This window comes from Leguminivora glycinivorella, chromosome 4 (genome assembly GCF_023078275.1).
Source record: "Leguminivora glycinivorella isolate SPB_JAAS2020 chromosome 4, LegGlyc_1.1, whole genome shotgun sequence".
Lineage (NCBI taxonomy): Eukaryota > Metazoa > Arthropoda > Insecta > Lepidoptera > Tortricidae > Leguminivora > Leguminivora glycinivorella.
This window is the reverse complement of record NC_062974.1, coordinates 11,443,544-11,464,484: the sequence shown is the minus strand read 5'-3', so window position 1 is coordinate 11,464,484 and position 20,941 is coordinate 11,443,544. Positions and strand designations below refer to the sequence as shown.

At 35.9% G+C, this 20,941-nt stretch overlaps 1 protein-coding gene across 2 annotated transcripts; it reads left to right on the top strand.

Moving 5' to 3' along the window:
* Positions 1-2,229: 2,229 nt before the first annotated feature.
* Positions 2,230-19,728, top strand: LOC125225376 (nicotinate phosphoribosyltransferase). Of its 2 annotated transcripts, none has more exons than XM_048129061.1 (11): positions 2,230-2,434; positions 3,504-3,674; positions 4,299-4,425; positions 4,803-4,886; positions 9,482-9,609; positions 10,545-10,857; positions 12,852-13,117; positions 14,489-14,607; positions 16,817-16,978; positions 18,925-19,053; positions 19,463-19,728. In XM_048129061.1, the coding sequence occupies exons 1-11, from the start codon at positions 2,362-2,364 to the stop codon at positions 19,538-19,540; spliced, it is 1,650 nt and encodes a 549-aa protein (XP_047985018.1). In that variant the 5' UTR covers positions 2,230-2,361; the 3' UTR covers positions 19,541-19,728. The 2 variants fall into 2 exon arrangements, with proteins under 2 accessions (XP_047985018.1, XP_047985017.1); XM_048129060.1 differs by having other exon boundaries at positions 10,545-11,001.
* Positions 19,729-20,941: the final 1,213 nt, after the last annotated feature.

Below are 20,941 nucleotides of genomic sequence, written 5' to 3'. Positions count from 1 at the left end.
AGTTTAATTCACTAGAAATGTTACATTACCATTTACCCAGTCTGTGATACCTGATCATCATTAATCATTTTTATGTCCTTTTCAATGCAAGAATGTCAATAGAGTTAATGTCGGGACGTCGATAAAAATGACACATCACTAGTACAAAAACATAACCTAAAAACAGTTTGGAGAAACTTCAGAACAGAATTTAACATGGTAGTAGTTATTATATAAACTATGAAAAGATCGTATTTTATGCTTTGTTTAGATCCTACAAATAATAGTATCAATAACTGACCGAAATTCATTAATGAAACACAGCAGGTTCTTGGGAGTTTTCTTTTCTCCATGTACGTGAATTACAGTCCTTAATCACACAAGCCATAATCACACAAGGAACTTGAACACATCACAAATAAGAATTTAGCAGGATCATCAACTATCTATCAGGAATAAACACAATTAAATTAAAAATCGGCCAGACGACCGCCGAGATATTTGATCTAATATAATACGATTATGTACAATTGTCAAAGGTAGACACCTGGGGAGACATCTCGGGGCCTGCTCCATTTCAGCTTTTTGGCCTTCTTTTTGGTGGAGTCTTGGGAGTTTGCTCGCGGTTCCTAAAGGAACCGCGAGCATCGCACCTTGAACTTCGTGTTTCCGGTCTTCTTCTTCGGAAATCTAAGAAATATATAAAGTTGAATTTGTAAAATAGCTAAATAACAAGAGAATCATAACAAAGAACAGTAATCATTGATGGCGTTTTTAAGGTATGAATATTGATAGGTTATTATTGCAAGGTCGATAAAACACATCACATCACTATGCTAAAAAACATAACCTTTCGGAGTTTGAGAAAACTTCCAAAAAATATGCAAAAATCTATTCAGAATTGAATAAGATTTGAATTGTATAAACTACTAATATGTACATTTATATTTCTGCCAGGTCGTATCAATAAATATTATCAAAAACTCAAGAAACTTACCGATGAAATGATATAACCTCTTGCGTGTTTTCTTTTCTTCCTGAATGTGATTTGCAACACTTGATCACACAAGCCATAGTCAGAAATGAAACTTGGAACTATCACAAATATACACTGAGCTATTTTTTCCACGATCTATCAGAAATCCTCACAAAATAAATAAATATCGTCAAGACGACCATTGAAGTCGCGGTAAAAACTCGAACCAGTATAATACGACTATGTACAGTTGTCAAAGATGGAGACCGAGTGTGAAATGACAAACGTATATTTAATTTTGCCGTATAATAAATGGACCCCAGGTCCGTTTTGACATCAGCATTTAGGGACAACCTTCGAGAAAACGAAAGAAGTTGTGGAATATTGTCTCATTCGCTCATATAAAAAAGGTAATAGTGTGGTGTGAATAAGATACATGTCACCGAGCTCTTATTTTAGCATGGCTTCCATGCTTTAGTTATACTTCCGTGCATTCACTAGTGGTTGACAGTGACACTTGACAGTCAGACATACCGGAATGTTTAAGCTGACTGTTAAAAATTTTTTTTTTAGGAATGATTTTGTCGTTTTCTTAGGTGTATGAAACAACACATGTGACGTCACGAAGCTGTGTCTTGACGTTTGTAACTTACGCTCTTTCTGCTCGAAGCAGTAATAAAAAGGGAAATTCTCATTAAAATAGCAGTTTTTGGAAAAATAAAAAAATACGTGTATCTTTTAGTATTGAGTTCTTTCAAACCAAACAATAAAAAGTAGTACTCAAAAATATGAAATGTTGTCAATTAGGTATAAATTGTATAAAATGAAGTATAAACTTCATATAAATATTTATATTGCAAGTCAAGTAGTCCAATCAGTAGTAGAAGCAAAGATAATATAGTAGGGCTTTAGTAGGGGTTTGGTTTGTTTGTGACAATAGTGACCTTACAAACGACCTCTAAACTCCACGGCGGTGACGTCAGTCGTGAGACGTCTTTTTAAACGCGTTGCTGTTTGCAGGTCGGGAATTTAATGAGAAGAATATTGATGATTTTTAATTTAAACATTGATCAAGTAACTTTAATTCGAATTAAAAATTCGTTTTATAACGTAAATTTATCGAAAATTCGTTGTTTTTGATTAAGTCATCTTAATTTCTCGCTGTAGACATCGTGGGAAACGTGTTTGGAGAAATGAATTCTGTAAAACGTCTCATCTTGTAGTCAATAGAAAATAAATGCGCATGCGTATATTTTCCGTCAAATAGTGTTTGGCGCGCTGGCTGATAAGCACAGGCGGTTGATCACGATGAAATTATTTTTTTTAGTTGCACGACAGATATCGTACATTCCTCACGTGCCCGAGCGGTTTAATATAATCTTCTTCATTTGCAAGTTGTAACGAAAATGAATAGTGTGGAATTGGCCAATAATAGAAGAATGGCACGGCAGAATGGGATCGTCCAACCTTTACTTACTGGTAAGTTAAATAAGCGAAATATTTTGGAGCGAATTTTAAATGTCAGTGATTAAAGTTTTCTTGCGCGATATACCTTCTATGATATACTTTATAAATATCACAATAACAGCGTCTAGGTTAGAAAGAATGTTATTTACAACAAACATGTATTAATTTATGTAATACACTTGTATTTATAGTACGTTGATGAAGTTTGTTTATTCTCTCTCAGATCAGTAAGATCAGATTTCTAAATAGTATATTATATACTGTTACAATTCTATAACATGATATTCAACAAAAGTGAAGTAACATGTTGAAATACTATTGATATTTTATTGTTTTGCCAGAACAGTAAAGTCCATAAAAATCAACTATAGCCATTTATAATTTCCAGTGAAGCTTAAAATAACTTGAGTGAATGAATTTTTAATCTATATTTTTTTACATGGGTACAATTTTCTATCAAAGGGATCTCCATTACATTAATTACCACTGAAGTGGTGAAATTAGTAGTATTATATCTTAGGTAGCTATGTTGCATAAAAGTTAAGACAATAAAAGTAATAATAAGTACAGTAGAATTTTCTGTTTACTATTTAGATGTTAATGAAAATCTCGGCCTGCTTTTTAAATACTTCAATTTATTCACATTGTGTTGACTGCCAGTGTGTTTGGGAGTTTCAATGTTAAATTAAGAATGAATGACTTTTTACACCTTACAAGGTTGTTTTTTCATGATAAAAATGTATGTATCATTTTTGATGTTATCAGTCAATTTATTAAGAAAACATGCTAAATAGATGAAGAAAGAGGGAAAATTATTACTACTTATAGTATACTTTACTACTACCTACTTGACTGATAAAAATTTCACTACTTATCTACTGACTCCACTATTTTTCTTAAATTATAAATGGGCTAACTCATGGCTACAGACTAGCTAAGGCCAAAATATGGCATATGTTCACCCTTGATTTAAAGGTTCCCGGGTTATATGAGCTCAGAAATTTAGACACTGGCAAGAAATTCCACTCCTTGGCAGTGTACATATAAAATATACTAAAGTTAATGGTTATTTTTGTTTTAGATCTGTACCAAATCACTATGGCTTACGCTTACTGGAAGTCCAACAAAGTAAATGATGTGGCAGTGTTTGATTTATTTTTCCGCACTAATCCATTCCAAGGAGAATTCACCATATTTGCTGGACTTGACGAGTGTCTCAAGTTTATGGACAATTTCCATTATTCTGACAGTGGTATGTTTTTTTTTAACTTGTAACATCTGATATTAAAGATGATTGTAAAGTCCGGTTGATACAATTGTGTACATCAAAGCATCAAGGTATCCAGTGCAATATCTTAATAATTATTCTTAAGGTGTTAAGAGGTGCATAAGCATTTTTTTATTTACCAAAATAATATATGTATTTCATAAATATTTTATTTTAGTTGACTAGATTCCAAACTAGGTCTATAATTTCTCTATATGTATTCTACACTATAGTCTGTATATTTAGGTATTTAAATAAATGCAAACAAAATCTACCCTCAAAAAGGCCCCAATTAATAATTATTATAATTAAATCAATTGAGGGTAAATAAAAAAATACACAACACAAATAAGGAGGTTAAAAATAGGTTGTTCAGTGACAGATCTGTTGATTTTTTTGTTTATTGGTTAACAAATAAATGTTGTAACTACCTGAAAATCTACAAACTATTTGTTTGCGTTTTTTTTAATACAGAGTAGGTACTTATAGAATATCTTTATTGTATATACATTATTTTTATTTATGTATAATAAATAAACACCTAATCATATCTGTAAAATGGCAATAGAATTTTTAATATTTTGTTTTAAATTGCATAAATGTTTGCAGATATTGAATATTTGATGGCAACTCTTCCTGAGAATATTGAGCCAGAATTTTTTGCATATTTGAGGGATTTAACATGCAAGGATATCAAGTTGAGTGCCATTGACGAAGGATCAGTAGTATTCCCAAGGTTTGTTAAAACAGAACTATTATTTTTCTAGCAGAAAATTAAATGTACTTACAAGAACTTCAGAAGTGTAGATACCTCAAGGCATATTTTATACAGGTAGGCCTTGTTATTAATAGCTCTAGTTGCCATATGTTTGTTTTACTCAAGACAACAGTACAGTACAATGTTCACATTTAAATTTACCACTGTTCTACCTCCCTGCATCATTGCACAGTAAAGAATGTTCAAAAATGCCAGAAGACATTCTCTACCAGCTAATCTTTGAATATTTGCATATTGGGTAAATAAAGGCGAATATATTATTGCAACAAAATATATTTGAAACAAATGAATAGGATTGTTTTTTTTTTATCAGACCTTTAACTGTTATATTACAGAGTGCCTCTGTTAAGAGTTGAAGGACCTCTAATTATTGCCCAGTTGTTGGAGACGACCTTATTAACCCTGGTTAACTTTGCAAGGTAAGTCCTTCATTAATTTAGACTGTCTTAAAAACCAAATTACAGAGTTATAATTTTATGGAATGTAAGGCGATTGATAATAGGTACCTACAGTCTGAGGAAAAAACAGTGCTTAACTTACTTCGACTCATCAATCCAATACTTAGGTATCTACATAATAATTTACAAATCATTATTTCAACCTCTTGTCCCTTCTGACTCTTCGAGTTCAGAATATTAGGGATGACTCATAATAGAACGGGTTGGGTCTGGGCTGGAGCGTCAGACACTTCAATTGTCTATAGAAAGTGTGCCTAGCCAACCTGCCAATCGTTTACGCAACGTAGCGAACGATACGCCATTGTTCTGTCGTACTAATAATGAAGAGTGACAGGGGGATGACTACGCTACGCTAAAGGCCCATATGTGATTGGGCTAAGCAGGCTTACTCAGTATAGCCAGTATGGCCTATACATACCTGTATGTACATATACCGGGTGCCCGGTAACTAATGGACAACCTTTTAACCACCAAGAGGGCACCTTATACTGGACCTAGTTTTTAGGTAGTATTAAAATTTTAAAAAGTGTGAAAATCTCGAAAACCAGGCGACTTTTACTAAACCTTGATGTCGATTTTCTGGACCAGTATAAGGTGCCCTCTTGGCGGTTAATAAAAGGTTGTCCATTAATTACCGGGCACCCGGTATATCGTCGCTACTTTGAAAAAATCGCGTATCTCACGCTGCTCCTCAAAGTTAAAACGCAGTAAGTCTATATGCATTCCATACATACTTACTACAATTTTCTTTTCATTGACAGACGAAGATACAAGTTTTTTTTAAAGTAGTGACGATATGTATTATATTCACCTCACAGAATAACGGAAACTGCAGCAGAGGCCTAGACTATAATCAAGCAGTTATCATTATCAACAAGGTCTACATTGTATCTATATTATGAATATCCAGCCGTAATTAGGTACGCGACTACCAGTTTTTATCAGCTGTCAGGCTTGGTTAGGTTACATAATTACAGATCAGACTAGGCACTTCAACTCTTGGTTAAATAACAAGTGTAGGTACTGTAGGTATATACCCCTCATAGACGCGCTAGAAACCTCAAGTACCTAATTAATAATCGTTTTACTGTGTCAAAAACTAACCTGATTGTAAAGACATGGAAATATACAAAATAACTACATATATTGATTAGCATTTAAAATATAAAAGTACCTAAGTACTTATATCGACTAATTAACTACGAGATGAATTTATATAGGTACATATATATCTCGTTTATCATACTTAGATACATATTTTTTATCTCGTTTATAAGCTTCTTTAGATTCTCTAATCAAATAATCATATCTTATTGTACAATGTTTAGATGTTTTGTTTTTATCTGTCCTTGAAAATATTCGGTTGTCTTATGCATCTCTGTTACCATTTACTCGTTATCGCAGTTACATAACGAATTCGGCAGGGAAGCCATTGATTCCTATACCATTGAAAAATATCTAGATTCCGTACGGGCTCAAAGCTAATGCAGCAAGGGGTCCTTATATTCCAAGATTTCCAAGTGTATTAATCAATAATAGTACAAAACATATAAACACATAAAAAACCTAACCTAGGGTAGTACGTTTTGTAAGTGTGTTTATATTTTATTTTAATATACATATATTGTAAAAAGCCTAGTAGCTTAGAGAATGAAAATAAATACCGAGAATGATAGTACATAGCGATAGTACTGTCACCTCGGAGGGTGCTGCCTCTGCAGCTCTGCGTGCGTCCCATTACTCGGCCAAAGGCAGCATCTGCTCGGTGTACCCCTTACATTTCACTTAAGTATCAAAAATGCCTCTGCCGGTTGGCTTCTGCTCAGATTTATATTCACACTAGCGTTTGCCCGCGGCTGCGCTCGCGCTAAATTCGAAAATTGCTAAATACTCCATACAAATTTTCACCCCCTAATTAAGGGAAGTGGGGGTCAGAAAGAGACATAAAGTAGCCTATGTCACTCTCCATCCCTTCAATTATCTCCACTTAAAAAATCACGTCCATTCGTCGCTTCGTTTTGCCGTGAAAAACGGACAAACAAACAGACACACACACTTTCCCATTTATAATATTAGTATGGATTTATATTTACTTACTAGTATGTACTTAAGCATAACAAGTACAGTACAAGATATCACAACTGGATCATCAGGACCGGGTAAAGTGGCGTACTAGAAGAGAGGCCTATGCTCAGCAGTTGGCGATAAAGGGCTGATATGATATCAAGCCATGCATGCCAATCAAAGTTACCCTAGAAGTAAAATGAGAAAAAAAATGCATGGCTTGATATCCTTATATCAAGAGACTAATGTCATAAGTTAATAATGACGTGGGCAATATGGGCATTAAATGATTATAACAACTGAGTCATTTGACAGGCAATTAATTAATTAAGTTCTTGAAACTAGCAAGTAGGTACCTAGCAATAGATTGGAATAGGAGTAGGCTAATTGGAATAGGTACCTAAGTAAAAACTTTAGCTGGAACTGGGAAGTCGGTAATCCATTACCTAACCAGGTTATTTTTATTTTATATGAATATAAGTCTGGTATTAGAATAAAGCCGCATTATTTATCACTTTATATGACCCACTAAATAAAATTACAGGAAATAGTTTTATTCCTTGACAATTTATTTTATAAATATTGGCATCTACTATATTTTTTACACACGAGGTTCTTTTTTGCCGCACTAGTACGCAAAGTACTGCTACTGACTTCAAAGAGCCATTTATTTATGTACTGCCATTTCTATCAACTTGCCTGTGATTAAACTTCTTCCTTCCATCTTTGTTAGTTAAGTCAAGTCGGAGACTACGACTCGTAGTACCTAATACAGCACCTATAGGAATTCTCTCAGAAAAACCTATAAACCATTCTAATTATTAAACTGCGAGTAAAAAGATCTCATTGTCTAAGTAGATATTGTCAGTTTGTGAGTTTGCAATCAACTGTTATTTTATTAAGGTAGTGCAAAAACTGTAGAGCAGTGACTCTACCATGATTTATTGATATTTAGAAATAATTTACTCGATTTAAGTAAAAGTTTAGGTACTAGAACTGGAAGTAAATATCGTTATGAAATTTACAACTACTTATATATTAATTTATATTATTTTGGGTAGACCCAAGATACCTATACTTATTCCATTTTGCACCAAACTGCATAGTATAACCAAGTACCTATCTTGCGCGGTAGACAGATAATTATTTATTAATTATGCTGTTAGTACCTAAACAGGAGCGCAATCAGTTTGTCCCCTACTCCTGGGTCACGACTTTCGCCATTTTCAATAACTCATTGTAATATTTATAAATAAGTTGGTACCCCTGCTGTATATCAATGTGCTCTCAGACATATTAAAATGATGTTGAAATATTAATTTACATACATTTTAGGATTATCACAAGGATCTCGGCAATATGCGCTTGAGCGTTCCTATCGTACATCGATTTCTTGCCCACATCGTTTTGATTAAATCGTCTGTCAAATATGAAAAATAATTTTTAATCAAAAAAAAAAACCGCCGCCTTTGGGGTTCTGATGAAAGCTATATACTTGCGAATGTTGGATTATGTAGAAATGCTTTTAATACTTTAATTATTTGTTGGCAACACATTTGTCATTTGATATTTGCCAGTCGCTTTTCGATGAAGGAAAACATCGTGAGGAAACCGGACTAATCCTAATAAGATCTAGTTACCCTCCGGGTTGGAAGGTCAAATGGTAGTCGCTTTCGTAAAACTAGTGCCTACGCCAAATCTTGGGATTAGTTGTCAAAGCGGACCCCAGGCTCCCATGAGCCGTGGAAATGCCGGGATAACGCAAGGAGGATGATGATGATTTGATGGCAACACAAATGAATATACGTATACCGTTAAGGTTTGAGGAGTTTCCTCAATTCCTCATGAATCCGATTATAAAAAATCGAAGCTTGACAAAATTTGACTTGAAAACTCAATATTCTTAACAAACATAACTAAATAAATGTCACTGTTCTGAACTTAAATGCATGATATTCTTATAAAAATACCAAAGTCACTATAAGTGTGCCGTTCAGATTTAAGGAGTTCCGTTCTGATCTTCATCAGCAGTTCCACTGCACCAAATGTCACTGTTCTGGACGTAAGTGCATGCTGTTCTTATAAAAATACCAAAGTCACTATAAGTGTGCCGTTAAGATTTGAGGAGTTCGGTTCTGACCATCATCAGCAGTTCCACTGCACCAAATGTCACTGTTCTGGACGTAAGTGCATGCTGTTCTTATAAAAATACCAAAGTCACCATATGTGTGCCTTTCAGATTTGAGGAGTTCCTTCGATTTCTCCAGGATCCCATCATCAGAACTGGTTTCTGAGAAAAATGGGACCAATCTGTATGCATATACATTCAATCAAAAATTTTTTTTCAAAATCGGTCCAGTAACGACGGAGATATCGTGGAACAAACATTAAAAAAAAAACATACAGACGAATTGAGAACCTTCCTTCTTTGAGAGATTTGAGGCGGCGGTTAAAAAAGTAAACAATCAGTTGACAATTCTATTTATTTCCAGCTTGATGGCAACAAACGCCGCTCGATATCGGATGGTTGCTGGGAAAAACGTTTCTTTATTGGAATTCGGACTAAGAAGAGCGCAAGGCCCTGATGGAGGTCTTTCCGCTTCCAAATATGCTTATATCGGTTAGTAAAACACTTCTTTTTTTATACAAAACAAGCGCAGGATATCGCCAGACGGCACGTATTGCGTTGATAGACAAACTCGGACAATACTCCTCTGTGCTGATTGCTAACGGTCATGCAGAGCGAGGACAGTTTCATTGTTAAACTGCCTAACTATCATTGCGTATGAAGTAGGTACAACTGGTACAAGTACATTGTATATTTACTGCTAATGACAGTTCCCTACATTGAACGCTAATTTGTGAAGAGCACTATCGGAAATTATACAAACAGCTATTTTTACCAAAGCATTTTGTTAGGTGTATAATGGCAAAGATTAACTTGCTTTATTATACATTTTATTGATTATATTAGCGTGTTTCCGCACCGTGCGCCGCCGGCGAACCGTGCCTGGCACCGCGCGGCCCACCTTGTGCGATACCTACCCCTCTTGGGTTCGAAGAAGCCTCAAATATCGAATAGACTTCGCAACTGTTAATCCCTTTAATCATGCAAGTTTCAAGGGCAACAACACTTTTCATATTACTCATGTCAAACTTTAATCGACTTTCACAGTATTTCTTTAGAAATTTAACCTAGGTAAAGCACTAAGTTTCATGTTTTCGCAATGATTAAAGTTCAAACACGAACATAACTGTTAGCTGAGCCGTCTGTTGACACGCAACTATCTTAAAGATAAACTATCTAATGTTTATAGCATTTGCAGTAAATTATACTGTCGTTGTAGTCTGCTAAGTTGAACACTAATTATGAATACAATACAATACAGTAGGTAACATAGTATAATGATACTTCGCAACAGAAACTAAACTGTAAATAAAGAAAAGAGCTGAACCAGAGGTTCTTCACTCGAATATCTGAATGTCAAAAAAGAAATTTCTGGTTTGTATCAACTGTGTTGCCCAGGATCAGAATAACAGTATTATTTTTTTCAGGTGGTTTTGACGGTACCAGCAACGTGCTGGCTGGCAAGATGTTCAACATCCCCGTGAAAGGGACGCACGCCCACTCATTCGTGACGTCATTCAGCGCTCTGTCCGAGGTCACGTCAGTAGTGCTGCGACACGCAGACTCAGACAAACAGTGCAATCTGTTAGATCTCGCCACGGAATGGCGCAAACGGATCTCACCGATCATGGACGTGTCCACAGAAGAGGCGAGCGACGGTGAACTAGCCGCCCTCATATCCTATGCCCTTGCCTTTCCATCAGGATTTCTGGCTTTAGTGGATACGTATGATGTCAAGAGGTATAACTTTCAAGGCTTACCGTCACGACACAGGCAGCATATGAATGGGCATTCTGGCTACAATAGCAACTGTGGATCCAATGATTCTAGAATACAAAACTCACATAGTACATATGGATATAGCACGGTCGAACGCACACTGAGGTAAAGATGCAAATAGACAACTCTTATTGACATTTGGTGTCTCATATTAAACCTGTAATTGTTGTTTTGCATTTTTCATTCTGTCATGATTTTGTATAAGTTTTGTGGTCTTATAATACCTATAAGTTTTATTATGTTGTATGCCGGCTTGAGGCCAGGATTCACCACATTCATTATACATATACCTACTCATTGGGTTGGGCATGACACACGGGGCGACTCAAGCGCTTCGGCTGCGTATGAAACCAGAGGTTCATAACTAGTTGCGAATAACACTTTTACATGTATGAATCAGTTTACCTAGTATAAAACACAGTTTATGCAATAGTGGATCCCTATTTCATGAATTTGGTTTTTACTAGGGATCTGATACGTTCTGGTGTTCAAAAGGTACTTACTAGTGGCTCTAAGATCGCCCGACAGGATCGAATAATCTAACCTGTTCAATAGCAATTCATTACGAAAAGCCTGATGACAAAAAATCGATTGGAACTGATTTCGTACGCAGCCGAAGGGGCAAAGCACACCTAACATCACGAGTCTCCCAGCTCATCGACTCTACTTACAAACCGAGCCGTAGTTACATTTATTTCGCTTTTTCAGTGAAGCGTATACGGACGGCGCTTCATGTTCAAACCGAATGTAAATAAAGAGAACAACGATGAAGACATTTTGCTTCAGTGTGACGTATTGGTCCAGATATTTAGGGCAGTTGTAGTCATTGGGCACAGTTGCATTGTATAGGGATATGCACACGCTCACAGTAATGGTCTTTTACAAATGCATGTAGATATTATTGGTATTTCATCTGACACACATTTATATTAGAAGCATTTATTTTTAGTTTGTCAGTTATAGTTTTAAAAGTTCCTTAATAGATGTTAGTGTCAACAACCTATAGTTATAAGTAGATAAAGTAAAACATAAATATAACTGATAGTAAAAACTAATGTAGGTAATATCACTGAAGTAGTTTGGAATAGGTTAAGAGAATCTTGGAAAAAGAACGGGTGGACACATTGATAACCTTAATGTAAAGCTTTTTTATGTATTAAATTGATGGCTTTTGATCGGGTAAACGTGAACTGAATTTATACTATACTTTCGATAAAATAGGTGATATGTTTTATTTATTTAAGGTAAGGTAATCTACTTATTTCGATGAGTGCTCTGGCCTAGCGAGTAGTGACCCTGCTTATGAAACCGATGGTCCCTGGTTCGAATCCCGGTAATTAAGGGCATTACGCTAATTGAGTTTCACTTGCCATATGAATCTGATGATGATAAAATGATCTGAACAGTATTTGCATCCCGCTGAATGCATGCAAACGGCGTCTCTGTATGCAATCTCTAACATCACATACAGTATTTTGCATAAAATACAGAGGGAATGTAATATAACCGAGTTTTCTTTTGATTTGCATGACACTCGTATGTGATACAAATCGTAATTTTATTACTCAAATGTTCACGATAAGAAGTTTACGATAGTTTAACATGTCACATTTAGAGTCACTCGAAAGCCATAAAATATGATGTCAATGTGTGCCACCCGGGCTTACTTAATACTTGGTCTCCACCCTGTAGTATAGTTTAACCTTTTGAGCACCAATGAAAAAAGTTTTTAATCAAAAATAGTTACAAAATTACAAAAACTAACATATCTCCAGCAAATGCGGAGAAATTATGATAAATTCGTTTCTATTTATTATTCTTTTTAACGTAATTAGAACTGATTGGCACGCAAAAGGTTGAGTCAGAATCTCCGCACTAAATACATACTTAGTCGAAAGTCGAGATTCGCTTGAAATTGGTTGCATTGTTTTTTAGAGTTAATATTTCTTCAACAGGAGTGGTCTCCTAAACTTTTGTGCCGTGGCACTAGCGCTAAACGATTGCGGGTACCGCGCGGTCGGTATCCGCATAGACAGCGGGGACTTGGCATACCTATCCGTGCTGGCCCGGGACACGTTTGCCAAAGTCGGCGAAACGCTCAAGTTGCCATGGTTCTCCAAGCTGACTATCGTGGCGTCTAACGATATAAACGAGGATACTATACTGAGTCTGAATGAGCAAGGTCACAAAATCGACTGCTTCGGCATTGGAACGCATTTGGGTAAGGTTAACTTCGATTGTGACTTATGAGACAGAGTTATAAATAAATATTATAGGACATTGTCACACAGATTGACTGAGTCCCACGGTAAGCTCCAGAAGGTTGTGGGTACTCAGACAATGAAACAATGATACAAATGATATACAAATACTTATACTTATAGAAACGATATACATGACTCCGGAATTTTAAATTAGGGATCATTCATAAATTACGTCACACTAAAAATCGTGATTTTTGTATGATATGAATCAAACTACATTGTTTGATGTTTTGCAGTTAATATTTTCCACGTGTTGGTGTGTGTGACAAATTTGTTTAACCTACGTGCCTTGAAACCCCCGCAACGCTCAAGATTCCACATTCTGAATCTGTCGACAAAACAATTGGTATCTTATATTAATTTATAACCAGATGCAAAGCCGAAAATAGGTGATAGTCTCGGCCATTTAGAACATTTTTAGCTATATATGGCTTAGACAAATTTTAGTTTTTTTTTTTCGACCTAAGTAATCACGCAAATCATTTTTTTTTATGTTATTCAATTTTTAAATCACTGTAGTTTGATTTTCTTTAGACACAGATGTTTCAAGTTTATTTTATGATATACGATAGATATTTTACAGTACAAAATAAAACCAAAACAACTATATAATACAGTAACAAGAGTACGCTTATTGATTTATTCTGAAATTTTGGAGTTTTCATCGAGAAGTTAAAAAAAACGACGAATCAAATTTTGTCCAAGACAGTTATAGCTAGAGAATGTTCTAAATGGCCTAGACTATCGCCTACTTTTGGCTTTTCATCCGGTAATCGAACATCCTGTATTTGTATACATATGCTTATGAGGTTTCCATAAAGTAACAGTTTAAAATTCGTGGTTTAACCCTTAGATTATGATATATTTTGAAATGTGACGTCACGAAATTTAGGACCCCTCCCACCCCCTTGTCACACATTGTCACACTTCGTCGACCCCCTCCCTCCCCCTTAACGTGTGAGGTAATTTATGGATGAGCCCTTACAAACGGGCCCGCTTTCTTAACATAGTTTATAGGGTTCTGTAGTCAACTAGGAACCCTTATAGTTTCGCCATGTCCGTCTGTCCGTCCGTTCGCCCCCCCCCCCCTCTCTAACTTTTGAACCATAAGTTTTAAAAATATGAAAAAATCACAAAAGTCGAACTTTATAAAGACTTTCTAGGAAAATTATTTTGACAAAATACGGGAAACTACGGAACCCTACACTGAGCGTGGCACGCTTTTGGCCGGTTTTTTTTTATAGGTACCCGTTTTAGAATCAGCCTAATCCTTTCTTAAGGTATTTTATCATGGTATAAGTACCTAACATTTTTGTTGTTGTTTACAGTGACTTGTCAACGCCAGCCCGCTCTCGGGTGCGTGTACAAGCTAGTGGAAATCAATGGGCAGCCAAGAATCAAGCTGAGTCAAGATGTAGGCAAAGTTACTATTCCGGGTCACAAAGAGGTAAATTAATATTATTATGCTGTTATTGTACTATTTACTTAGCATTATTTATTTGTCTAGGTATACTTTTAAAAAACTTTATTTATGATATTGAAAACGTTTCGAAACGAATGTTATGATGTATTACGTTAAAATTGAGAGCAGCTATGAATCAATTAGTGGAAATATCCTCGTCCTGCCCACCATATACAGTTAGAACCATTGAAATTTAAACCTAAATGTTGAATAAATATGGTAGATTTTCCTTTGTATCACGATTTAGGTAAAACATTAAAACAAAAAGATATTTTTTACCTATCCAGACTTTTAATTGATAATTTCCAAAAATTGGAATATGTCCTTTATAAATCACATTGGGCAGGACGTGGATAGGCAAGAGCAAATATGTTTTTGCCTTTTCAATTATTATAAGTTTCACTAAACTCATTTATTAGGTACAAGGATTTAATGTGACATCATGGAATGCGTTCTCATACTTATAACTCGATTGTCCCTTTGTGTTCCACTATTCAAATCCTTACCGTATAGCCGGCTTCACTCGCTTTTTCACAGGTAACCTTGACCTTAAATTTGAGTCATACATGCAGTTTAGTTGATATGTGCTTTCATATCGATACCCACCTAATACAGAATGACGTAATGCTCACCTAGGTAACTGATCCAACCAGCGGCTGTCAACAACAAAGGCGTCGAATCAGTCAATCTATGACATTTGATAGGTTACTGTTTTGCCTTTTGCGGTTGTTGTGTATATAACTTACTAGCTTTTTCCTGCGGCTTCGCTCGCGTTAGAAATAGACAAAAAGTAGCCTATCTCACTGTCCATCCCTTCAATTATCTCCACTTAAAAATCACGTCAATTCGTCGCTCCGTCTTGCCGTGAAAGACGGACAAACAAACAGACACACACAATTTCCCATTTATAATATTAGTATGGATATTGAAATATGAATATTTGGTAGGTACAATATTAGGATAATTGTTAGCGAATTTCTAAATTGATGCTGACAGACGACTTTATCTTTTTATTAATCTCTATTTATAGTTATTTGTTATACAAGGGGGCAAAGTAGTATTTTAACGCCGAGTGTGGAATTGAAAAACGAGCAAGTGAAAGGATTCTGTAGTTGAACCACGAGCGAAGCGAGTGGTTCGAGAATAGAATCCTGAACTTGCGAGTTTTTTAACACACGAGAAGTAAAATACATTTGCATCCGAGTGTAACACAAAACTTTTCCCCTCACTATAGCGAGGAAACTACAACGCAAAAAATGCGTTTATCACTGCTTCCAGTAGTTCCACGGGTGGTAAATCATCTTTATTACTAGATTCACCTACTTTTATCAATTTTAAAGCAGTTAATTTGACTTTATTCAAGGTCAAATTACTTTACCCACTAGTGGATAAAATGCGTTTTTACCCGCTGGTATTAAAGGACAAAACACGTGTTTCCGAGCTGGTGAGGGGAAAAGAATATTATTATAGTGCGCTAATATATTGTAGGTACTTGTGCAATTTTATATGCAGAATTGATAGTAGTTATTCATGTTATTATACGATTAAAATACACTAGTCGCGTAATTTCATGCACATTAAATACCTAAATAAGCACTGTACTTAATGGAAGCCGTTCACTTCAATTATATCTACACTACCAAGTACTTATCTGCAATTGTAAGTCAACACTTGCGAATATTCTCAGACCAGTTGGGCGTATCTTTGACTTGAATAATCTATACGTCCCGACGTCATAAAGACCTTGTAACCGATAATTATTCCACATTTAATCGTTATCTCGTAAGTTCATGGCCAAATTTCGTATTGCTTGATGAACATTATCTACATTTAAAGTCCATGGCTACGGACTAGGCTAATTCGACATGAACGACTCATACCAAGTACCTAATTTCCATGATTCTAGTCAACCTATGCGAACAAATTCATCGAATGTAAGTATTGTATTGTAAACGCCGTATAAATCTCTCTGATTGCCTTCAAAGGCAGTCCACTCCACTCATACCCCGAGCCTGCTGAAGGTCTGAACATCGTGACACCAGACAGTTGTCTGGCTTAACAACCTCAAGGCTCTTCAATAAATATTATAGGACATTCTTACACAGATCGACTGAGTCCCACTTTCTCGCATTGAAATTAAAAAGAAATATAACATTGAAAACTGTATCATAATTGAAATAATTTGTGCTTGCAGGCTTACAGACTGTTCGGAGCCGACGGGCACGCCCTCATTGACCTTCTCCAACGTTCCTCGGAGCCCCCGCCCGCTGTCGGCCAGAAGGTGCTCTGCCGGCACCCCTTCCAAGAGTCCAAGCGGGCCTACGTCATACCAAGCAAAGTGGAACACCTTTATAAGGTAGGCCTTACTGTCTTGTGACTGCTAGACGACTAGACTAAAGAGTCCTTACGCTCCGATGAGCATCCTAGAGTTATGGACATACTGCAGCGTTGCTCAGAGCCCCCGCCCCCGCCCGCCGTCGGCCAGAAGGTGCTCTGCCGGCACCCATTCCCGGAGTTCAAGCGCGCCTACGTCATACCCAGCAAAGTGGATCATCTGTATAAGATACGCTTTTCTGCCTTGTAAAGAAGCTGTTCTAACGCACCTCGTAGGCCCCAGCGGCCTTAATTGAAAAACGTCAAAATAATGTAAAATTAGTTTTAGTCGGTGAAATACTACACTTTCCGTTATCTAATAATATATATTTCATTCAAGTTTCAATTAAAACATCTTATTATCTTGATTCTTATCAGACGAGATTTTTGAAAACTAACTCACTAAATTAATTATGATTTTTTCTCTGATGCACGTTTAGGAAAACCCGCGTATAGCGCTGAATTAGTCGATCTTATTTGTAAAATTTCGACAATTTTGAATACTGAAACTGGTAATTTATAATACGTATATCCTGTACTACAATCTTCTCAGACTACATTTTTATTATAAGGTTTTGAAAAAGAGTAAGCAAGGCCAAGACAAATTCAATTTTTTCAGAAATTACCTAAAATTAAGTGACATTTCTTTAAAAATCTACATCACATCGAAGTTATTTTTGTACGAAAATAATCTGCAACGTTTACTAAATTTGCTCTTATGCCTCAGTGATTATAAATTTCTATTATATATTTTTGGCAATTTTTTGAAAACGATCCTTCACCGTCACAATTATTACCACTTCTGGACATTTTCTCTTATTTTGTGAGACCAAGAAGAAAAAGCCCTATAATATGTTATATATTTGTAAACTACCCTTTAATTTGATACCACAGTTACCACACACGGTATGATTAAGCACTCGGTTGCGATTTCACTATTTTTCACATGAAAGCCCTCTTAAGGTGCTATGCCTTCTCCTCTTCCACGAATCACCATGCTCGTGATTTTGCTCTAACGCTTCTGTTTTCCTAGGCTAGAAGCCGCATTGGCATCAAAGTCGTGCCAAAGCGCTTTCCCGGCGTCCAAATATAACTGGGTGAATCAGACTGACATTTAAGTACAAATTAAGCAAACGAAGTGGCAAATCAGTACAGTTTATTTATTTATTTAAACTTTATTACACAAATAAAACAAATGTACAAATGGCGGACTTAATGCCTAATGGCATTCTCTACCTAATATGTAATGGCATTCAGTTTAATATCTTTTTTGTGATTTCAGTTCAAAGATAATAATTATTTAGTTCTCTAGTTAAAACTACATATAAGCAAGTACTGCAACTTGAATAATGTGTCTTTGTTTACTCTCGCCGGTTCTTGTGTTGTACATTAAATTCATTAATTAGTGGCTGTCAGGCAATGAACTTATAATTTACAGAAGTAACGTTTCCTATATATTTATCTTAGTTTATACTCCTTCATTCTTGGTCTTATAAATAAGTGATAAGCAGACAATGTATTTTTAGTTTGTTTCTTATTTATGGTAATTGAAGTATGATAAACCGTTGTAAACAGTTAGTGAGCGATTCAGGCGATTGACTTAAGACTCGGATATAACCTCCTTCCTTCCTTCCTTTAGGAACTATCATATACTTGTTCTAAACTAATATCAATATATTCTATATGTTCTAAACTAATATTTAATTTTTTTTTTAAATCAGACAAGATTTATCCGAGTTGCCATCCAAGACACACCTGATGGAGAGTGAAGACAGAGTCCAAGATAGCGCTCACCGGTTCAGTACTATATAGCCTATGAGTGTTCTGGTTGACATAAGGTTTTTTAGAGTCTTCTTAAATCCTTCCGTCTATATTTTTTCTATGTCTATGGTTCATACTATGCATTAATGTAAAATATAATGGTTCCAGGTGTGCTGGAAGGACGGCCGCATCTGCCACCCGCTGAAGCCACTGTCGGAGGTGCGCCAACGCGTGCAGTCGTCTCTGCGCACGCTTAGACAGGACATCAAGCGGAACTTGAACCCCACGCCGTACAAGGTAAAGCAAATGGGGGTTAAATATTTCTAATGAGGTTGAAACATACCGAAAAATTCAGATAAATGCCCTCACTGTAACCGCTGCAAGGCTAGCACAAATGATTGGCGCAACGGTATCTCGCCGCTACATAAATCAATAACCCAAGTATTGAAGACATAAGGACGGGTATTCTACGTCAGGGTCAGATAGCCTTGCGCCAATCATGTTCTAGCTATGCTGTAGGTAGGTGAATGGATAAAAAAAGTATGTGGTTTGACAGTTACAGCAGGTGGTGATGGTGACGCCATCTGTTGTGATAAAATGGCAATTTGGCTCTCCATTAAATTGAAGTTAGCAGCCGTGTATTGTGAAGATTTTTTTTTGCAAAAACTTAACATTTGGACACTTAGAACATCTTTCAAATGTTCAGGTGGCGGTGAGCGACGACCTCTACAACTTCATCCACGACCTGTGGCTCCAGAACGCGCCGATCGGGGAGCTCTCCTGAAACTAGCACTTCTTCCCACTCACAATCACCAATGTTGCATGTTTTCTTTCCTAAAATTACCCATTCGGTAAGCTATCTTTGCTTGATTATTCGTGCGGCCATTAGAGCACTAGTAAAAAAAATTAACCCCTCAACTCATATCGTCGCGACATCTGTAGCTTACCACCAGTGGCCTATGTCACAACAATGACAATAGGCTAGTTTCCTACTAGTCAAATCAGCTTCTTTTTATGAACTGTCAAAACGATTTGCTAATATGGAATTACTATGAAAAACTGAGGAGTGACGTCACGGTCAATCCATTTACTTTATATCTTTCTCTTTGACTTATTAAATATAAATTATGTTTAAAAAGACCTACTGTCCATATTTTTCTTCTAATTATGTGGTGCTTTATTTCGTGCACTTCATAAAATGTTTTATTTTAAGTATAGGAAACTAGCCTATTGTCGCCCAACAGTGGCACTTCGCCGTTCATTGCCTGTTGAACAAGGATATATTGACGTTGTTACTTTTTATGCATCTTACTCATATTAGTGCGAGCGAGAGGTAAAGAAAGTCACGCGGACGTTAGTAAATTTTACGATATGAAACTTGTGGTAAAGCCAACCTTGTTAGCAAAAAAATTACCCCTGCTTCTCACCTTCACGATATCGCATACAAAAAGTAGAAGCGCTAGGAGTTGAGGGTTTGATAATAATTGTACTTAGAATAAGATCACTATTGTATTTATTAATCAAGAGATACTAGTCACATGTAAAATTAGAAAAAATCAAAATCGAAGAAACCTTGCAATATGTTTTAAACATAAATATACTTAATTACATTCAACCAGTGTATTTATAAGCAATCTACAAAAACACTTTTACAAGATTTGTTATATTTATATCGAGGGTTAAGTATAAGGATAGTCATGAAAATATTTGCTAACAGATATAATATATGCTTTATAATGTAAGTAGCACGTAAGGAACACCACAAAAAGTTACATAAATATATTATGGATTACATCCCAGAGAGGTTTTGTTTAAAGCCAAGTCACTTTACGAACAGTAGCAGTAACTGCGTGTTTATTTTTCCAATTTATAGAAACACAATGTACAAAACATGTATTTATATTATATTCCACATAGACATGTAGGACACTCCATTTTTATTATAGTGAGTAAATCATTAAAGGGGTCCACAGATTACCAGTTAGCTGGACGACCTTAGCATGTCAGTTAATCGTCCGGCGCACTGATAATCTATAGGCCCTTTTAAGGTTTTTATTCCGTGTTTTATTGAAATACGTTCACAATTACGTAGGTCACAACCCTTTATATTTTGGCGTTACCAACACGAATTATGTGTAATTTATAAAAAGAAATGATCGTATGGATTAGTCGCTAAATACATTTT